Source organism: Caenorhabditis briggsae (assembly GCF_000004555.2).
Source record: "Caenorhabditis briggsae complete genome, chrX, whole genome shotgun sequence".
Classification (NCBI taxonomy): Eukaryota; Metazoa; Nematoda; class Chromadorea; order Rhabditida; family Rhabditidae; genus Caenorhabditis; species Caenorhabditis briggsae.
Window position 1 is genome coordinate 14759996 of NC_013491.2, and position 7532 is coordinate 14767527.

Consider the following 7532-nt stretch of genomic DNA (forward strand, 5'->3'; position numbering starts at 1 on the left):
TTTTAATCGAGGTCTGTTTTACACCCTCCGAAGTTTTAAAAGTGATCGGGCACTTGACAGCCGAGCTCTAGATTTCTGAAAATGGTAAAAATAGCCGAAAATCAACTGAAAAATATATTTCTTCATATGTTATGGACCAGTATTCTAGCTACCCAGGCTCAATTCGGACGTGTTGAAAATAGTTTTAAACCCCGCCGTTTAAAAACATTGGAACTGGTTTTGGAAAAATTTGCACAAGTGAACCAAAAACGTTTGGAGGCAGAACGTTTTGGCATGAGTCCTATATTTGTACACTGACTAAGCGGAAGACTGATGTAGTATTGAATTCCTCACTCCCCTCCTTCTCGAGATTGAACAATTTCCAGAACTGTACAAAATGAATCGTCCGGAACGAACGAGCATTTGTAGGAAATACGATGACTCAAGAATTCATAAATTTTTTTCTTACTTTTCCATCAACACCGTCTCATCAGTTGGATTCGATGCAAAAGACTCGTTCAGCAAATCTTGCTCGTCTCGAATGGCGTCAAAAGTGATGGAGGCCGAACGGAGTGATGAGTTGTCGTCCCTGCAAAAAATTTGATCTTACAAAATCTCCAAAACTATTTGAAACTCTTATAGTAATATGAAAATTATATCTTACAATGTGCTGCGGAGAAAATATTTGGAGAGTGGAGAGTAACTCATTTGAGTGTATGTGATGTGACAATAGAAAAAAAAACTAGGAATTAAAAAAGACCGAGAGAGAAGGGTTAGAGAGCATATATGATGTTATCAGCTGCAGAAAAAAGGAGAGGAAAAAGAAAAGAAATCATCACCCAACTGATAGAGAGGGTGGTATTGTATTTGTATACGTCTCAGAGCCACCGCCAATGGTATTGAAATTGTTTGTGTTGTATGTGTGGAGGTAGAAAGAAGAAGAAGAGAGGCGCGAGCATCAAATGTTTGTCCTTTTTCGGTGTGAATGTGTGATGACGGCGGTGTTGGGAATGATGCGAAGAAAACGATGCGCGTCAGGAGGGGGGACTTTTGAAGTTTTTTGATTGGAATTGATTGTGTTGGTCAAGAGAAGGGGAAATCATACTTTATGCAAACTAGGTCAGAAACGCGCTGTAGGAAGAAAAACACCAAAAAGAGCAAAACTTACAAGGTAACCTCAACACCTCGTAAACCCAAATTTTGATGAAAATTTCTGGATAACTTAAATATGGCATATCTGGACAAATCTGAAAATTTTAGAATCTGCTCGCTAGTTTCAGCCGAGTTATAACAGTTTCAGTGAGAAAAATCGCCTTTTGAGTGCAAAAGAGCGGTTCTCACAGACGATTTTCTCCATTTCTACAACGTTTAAGAACAAGAAATATGTGATATACTAAGAATTAAATTTGTTTTCATACTTCAGAAATTTTCTCAAAAAAATTGTTTTTGATTTTTTACACGATTTTCTAGATTTACTCGAATAACCAAAAAAAAACTTTATTTTTTGAGAAAATGTCTGAAATATGAAATTTCATTCACTTCTTAATATAAACAACACATTTCATGTTTTGAAACATCATAGAAGGTGAAAAATCGTTCTTGTAAATTGCAAATTTGCATTGAAAATGCTATTTTTTTGTACTGAAACTGATATAACTCGGCTGAAACCGGCCAGCGGATTCTTAAATTTTCAGAGTATATTACGCTATTTTTGAAATATCCAGAAATCGTCATCAAAATCTGGATAAACTTGTTGAGGTTTTCGTGTTAGGTATGATTCAAACAATTTGAAATAGAAAATTATAAAACTTTGATTAAACTTTAAGTTTATGACCTTCTATTAATAGAATGTTTGAAATTTCTGATGGGTATCAAAAATGATCAAAAAATGAGTGTCTTATCAGTCCCAAAGTTTCACGTTTTCAATCTTCGGCAAACTCCAACTCTCCGTTTCAAAAACAATCAGGTTGACACCAACGTAATGAAATTTTCCAATTCTAAAGTAATCAGGAATCTGAGAAACATGTCACAAGAGAGAGTTTAAAGCGTTTGAATAATCATGTAACCTAGATGATATGGGATATTGAGAATCCTGTATCTGATATGAGGAAAATTGAGGACAGAAATAACAATAGGGTGTCGTAAAATTCTAATGACTTCCATACAACACACCCATATCGAAAATCCACAAATTTTTATTCTCGATTTTTAATGTTTTGGCACCCCCCCCCCCCCCCGCTGTTACCGATTTCAATATTTTAAATGTGGGGTATTCCTATCCCGCATTCCAGTTTTTGTCACTCCCGAAGCTTGTGGAGAAGGGGGGAAATTCCGAATACATGGACAATTTGCTATGATTTATTTGTCGAACCTATTCAACCACTTGTCGAATCAAGAGGAGAGGAGTATCGATATCTATTTGTTGAAGGGTGCAAACCATACTAACAAGTGAAAAATTGGATGGAAATATAAAAGATTACTAGGAACTCAACATTTTTGGAAACTTTAGTTTTTCACTTATATATAGTACCGGTGAATGAGATATACACGCATTTTTTCAGTTCATTTACAGCCCTTTTGACCATTTTCAGAAGTCTAGAGCTCGGCTGTCAAGTTCCCGATCACTTTAAAAGCTTCGGAAAGTGTAAAACAGGCCCAGATTGAAAATTCTGCTTTCATAGATTTTTTGGAAAACTGCTAGTTTTTTCCAGATAGCAGCCGATTTCGCACGTTTGCAGCACAAAAAAATGACAAAAAAAGTGTCCTTCAAAAATTGGCAAATACTTGAAAACCTAGGAATTTTTTGAAAAATTCTGCAATCGAAACGTTTTAAATCCAGGTCTGTTTTATAACATTTACCATTTTTAAAAGGATCGGTCACTTGAAAGCCGAGCTCTATAGTCCTGAAAATGGTCAAGTCCATTTGAAAAACACGTTTACTGTAGGTGTAAAACGAAGTCTGAACTTATTTTTTGAATCAATGGGATCTACCTAAAAATTGAAACGCATTACTGAACTGTGAAAAAAGAAACAAAAGACAAGGCCGCAACCGGTTTTCGGTTGATTGGTGCGATGTCCGAAATGGCGAATCAGATTGAGAAAAAGAATCAGACAACAAATTTCAACGACCTCGCCAAATTTACCAGTCGAAAACGAATGTTGCAAAAAAATGAAAAAAAATGACTCTCTATTTCAGAACTAGAGTTTTTTTAATTCAAAATTGGTCACTGAGTCAGATGTAAATGGATGAGTGAGAACAACAAGGGATACTCACATGGTCACTGTTTTGCGGCGCTCCTCGTTGAAAACCAGTTCTTCCTCTTGGTCACGATCGGCGTCGGCGAGCTGCAAATGGGTTCATTTAGAAAAGTTGAAGGTTCTATTTAAAAGTTTTTTCCGAACTATATGGGTAGTTCACACCCAACTATTATCTTTCATCTTTCGTCAATCACATATTTGTTACAATACACCTTCCGTCACTTTTGTTTCTAAATAAAGAAAGAAACGAGCGGATCGGATCGTTATCTACTGGCAATTTTACTACTGCCTCAGAATCATTAAATGAATACCACGTTTTCAAATTTGAACAACAACAACAACAACAACAACAACAAACCACGACGAATCCTGACATTTTCTGAGTGTGAATTTCAGAAGTGGATGGATCAAATGATATCATTTTTGGAAGTCTGAATACAAAATAATCAAAATACGAAACTTTCAGAATGAAGTGTATACAGTAGGCGTTGACGGCGAAGAAGAAAAAGACGAAATGGAATGAGTCATCTATTCAGAAAGTAACAAATGACGAAAATGATGATCAAAAAGGAAAAATTGTTTGAATAAAACAACATTATTGGAACATATTAGATACTATGAATTCGGAAAAGTGTTCAAATGAATTTTGAGGGAAGAAATGAATCGTTTTAAAGCCAGAATTTTTTTGAAAATCGAGGAAAAACCCACACATCGGGCTAATGACGGCTAATTTCTTCGAGATTCTTAGGCAGATAATAATTTTTTATCAAACTAATTTACCGTAAAAATTTTAATATATGCACACTGACAAATTTAAGTACCGTATTTCTTCTGATAGGAGCCTAACCAGTCATCATTTTGAACTCAATTATCTTGTTTCAGATAAAAGATTATAAAATTTTGACAACTGATTAATTGTTCATCACAATATCACCAACATTTCATCAGTTGACAAATTTTTGATATCTTTCACAGAAATCGAGAGGATTGGACTTATAGTTAAAGATTTGGGTGGAGATTTATTAAAGAAAATACGGTATCTTAATGTAATTTAAACACTAATGGAAGGCCACACAAACTGTCAACTTTAAAGTTATATATCTTATTTTCTGTGCCGTCTATCAAAACGTGATCAACTGACAAATTGTTCATCATGTTACCACCATTATTTTATTAGTTGACAAATTTTTCATATCTTTTACTGGAATCGAGATAATTGAGCCGAAAGTTGACTGTTTTTGCGTGCTTTCCTTCTGCCAGAGAGAATGCGGTATTTCAATTTATATAAAAGACAAAAAACTGCGAGCCACTAAAACAATTGAGTTTAAACATTGATTTCAAGTGTACGACATATTATATATCTACCGGTAGATCATGTTTTGTATGCCCTTAAATCTTTCCAAAAAATTTCAAGAGCTTCGACGCAAGTCTCCTGTTTTTTTCAGTTTTTATATGATTCAAATAAGTAAAATCATCTTGTAGTTTAGGTTCTCATTTCAATCTAAACAAAGAAATGGCACAAAAAATCGCGCCGAACACAAAAGAAAAAGAAGGATCAAATATTTGATGAGAGCTAGCCTACCAAGACGGCCGAGTGAGGTCGAATCAAAATGATTTATTTTACCGAACATCAAAAAAAAAAACGATTATGAACCAATCACTTTTTCGAGTACGAAAACCTCCAACAATGAATGGAAGGGATAACGGAGAGAAGAGGGGGATGTGGTGGGAACCATCTTCACCGATTTGCATAACTGTTCGTGACCAAACAATATAATCATCATCCATATCGACCGTCGGTTTGGCTTTTTTGTGTGTTGGCATTGTAAAAATGAATAAAAAAGTGTCTTTCAGAAAATCACAAGGAACGTTTTAAACACAGATCGTGAAAAGAGATAGCTACAAAAAAGGTAGAAAATGATGTAGAGAATAGGAAAAGCACTCGCTTTTCGCTCATATAACTTTTTTTGACTTTGCCCGTTTTCTCTCCTTGTTGCACGATGCATCCCCCAAACACTCCGAAAAATGCATCAAGTACATACGTGTAACTGGTATGACGACATTGATACCAGTGAAAGTAAAGTAGGTTGTATATGGGGACCGCTTGGACGAAAAAAAACGGACAACGGTAGTAGAGAGAAGGAATATAATTGCTTGAGGGATGACGTTCCGATGTAATATGTGATTTTTCCAGATTTTTTGAATAGATATAAAGAACTTTTTTGACAGTGTAAAAATTTTCTAATAAGCTAAAGTAGGGAATTATAATATTTGTAAAAAATTTATCAGTTCCAAAGACTTAGGATGACTGATTTGATTTTCCGAGTTTCTAACTTGCAGAAAAAGAGGAACATTTAAAATTTGAATGGTTGTCTAGGATACCCGTACTGCGTGTTTCAAAAAAAAAAATGGAACACCACTCACCTTATGATCTTCCGGCTCACTGTGTGTCATTGGAATCGTCACTAGCTCTGCCTTCTGTGGTGCCTCTAGAACTTCCATAACCTCTGCAATCTCATTTTGTACGGTTTTTACAGCTGCAGCCGCATTTTCATCTTCTGATTCCGCTGGTACTAGGGCATAATCAGGCTCTTCAACATCTCCTTCTGGCTTTGTTTCCGACGTGACAACCACTGTTTCTTTCTTCTCCACAGTAGTTTCACCTGGTCCGGTAGCATCAATAATCTCCTCTTCTTGCTTATCCACGGTAGTTGTGTTCATCTGAATAATAGTAGCGATGAGTGGTTTTTCAAGCTCAACTTGGTCGACGAGCTCAGCCACCAACAATTGTATATCGTCGCCGACACCACTTTTTTGGCTCATTTTGAACTGTGAAAAGAGCTCAGCACAGTAGTTTTGGAACAATCAGAGCCAATGAAAGTGTCAATAGGGAATAGTTAGGGAGCACACACGTGAGACCTTGGAAGAAGCTTGTAAGGTGTAAGGGGCAAAAGGGTGTGTGTATATTGGGTAAACAGGGGAATTGGTAGGAGGGATAGGCTTGCCTCGGAGCCTGTGTGTTGTATTTGACAATAATTTTTGGAGGCAACTACGCCAAGATTCCTGCACACTTGAGGATGGGATGTATGCTCCGATGGCCGCTGTTGTCCTCAATCTTTGTCTCTAAGTTTCTTGACTTTCCCAAGTCTTTTTAATAAGGGACTCGATGTTTGGCTGGCTTTTCAGAAGGACACACGCACTGGCTTCATGGAATATCAGTGGAAATTTGAACTATTTTTCATGGAACACACATTAGAAATGTGAATACTTTTGGGTGTGTAGAAGAGGGAACACAGCCATATAAAGTATGAAAGTTTTTTGGCTTTCTCCTCTCTATTTTTCCTCTTTCTCTTTTTTTTCTCTTGTCTTCCCAACGAGAAGAATAAAAAATACTGGACAAAGAGGAAGAGCATTTTTTGTGTAACATAGAAAAAAAATAGTGGTCGGTCACTCTCTTTTCACTAGACACGTCACTCTCCTGTTGCTTTTATCTATGCGTTTGCCGGGTAAAACTCTCGTGCGGTTCCATGGTGTAGCGGTTAGCACTCAGGACTTTGAATCCTGCGACCCGAGTTCAAATCTCGGTGGAACCTATCGTTTTTGTTTCTTTTTTGAAAGTTTGACTGCACACCTACAAAATGGAGAAAAGCAATAGGAACACCAAAAATGGAGAATATCAATTTTTGAATGTAAAAATTAATAGTTACAATGTGAGCTCAATTATTTCGATTTCTGGAAGAGATACAAAAAATCGATAAAATAAAAATTTGGTGATATAATAACAAACATTTTAAGAGTGTACAGGCGTTTTAACTCCCTTCTAGAAATCGAAAAAATTGAGCTCAAAATAGGGTGGTAATCTCTCAGCAAGATTACGATAGTTTATCCGCAATTTTCCAAAAACGATTGGTTCCACCGAGATTTTAACTCGGGTCGCAGGATTCAAAGTCTTGAGTGCTAACCGCTACACCATAGAACCTGACAAACACCTGTCTTTCAAGAGGCAAAGATCATCTCATCATTCTGCGAGGGTGTCAATAAGAAAAAGCTTCCGCATCACAAATTGACATGAAACTGGTGTTTCTGCGGAGCGGCAATATGATCATTGCAAAATGATAAGCATGTGTTTGTCAGGTTCCATGGTGTAGCGGTTAGCACTCAGGACTTTGAATCCTGCGACCCGAGTTCAAATCTCGGTGGAACCTATCGTTTTTGATTTGCTTCGATTTGAGTTTTTTGTTATAATGGCAAACAGTCAATCCTGAAAATTAGTTTGATTTTGTGATATAACAGTT

The 7532-nt window shown here is 36.5% G+C and overlaps 2 protein-coding genes and 3 non-coding genes across 5 annotated transcripts in view; 2 read left to right on the forward strand and 3 right to left on the reverse strand.

The window, feature by feature from the left end:
* Positions 1-3249: 3249 nt before the first annotated feature.
* CBG00188 lies at positions 3250-3658 on the reverse strand (the record flags this gene model as incomplete). The annotated part of the gene is made up of 2 exons (XM_002645237.1): positions 3250-3324; positions 3596-3658. 2 exons carry the CDS (start codon positions 3656-3658, stop codon positions 3250-3252), a joined length of 138 nt encoding a protein of 45 aa, XP_002645283.1.
* Positions 3659-5655: 1997 nt separating this feature from the next.
* Positions 5656-7532, reverse strand: part of CBG00189 — a gene marked incomplete at both ends in the record, with an annotated part of 6557 nt that continues 4680 nt past the window's right edge. The window contains one exon of the mRNA XM_002645238.1: positions 5656-5958. Coding sequence (XP_002645284.1) covers positions 5656-5958 — 303 coding nt within the window. The remainder of the gene's footprint in view (positions 5959-7532) is intronic.
* Positions 6759-6830, forward strand: CBG28561. The gene has a single exon. It is a non-coding gene (tRNA).
* On the reverse strand, positions 7145-7216 carry CBG28763. Its single transcript has one exon. It is a non-coding gene (tRNA).
* On the forward strand, positions 7371-7442 carry CBG28475. Its single transcript has one exon. It is a non-coding gene (tRNA).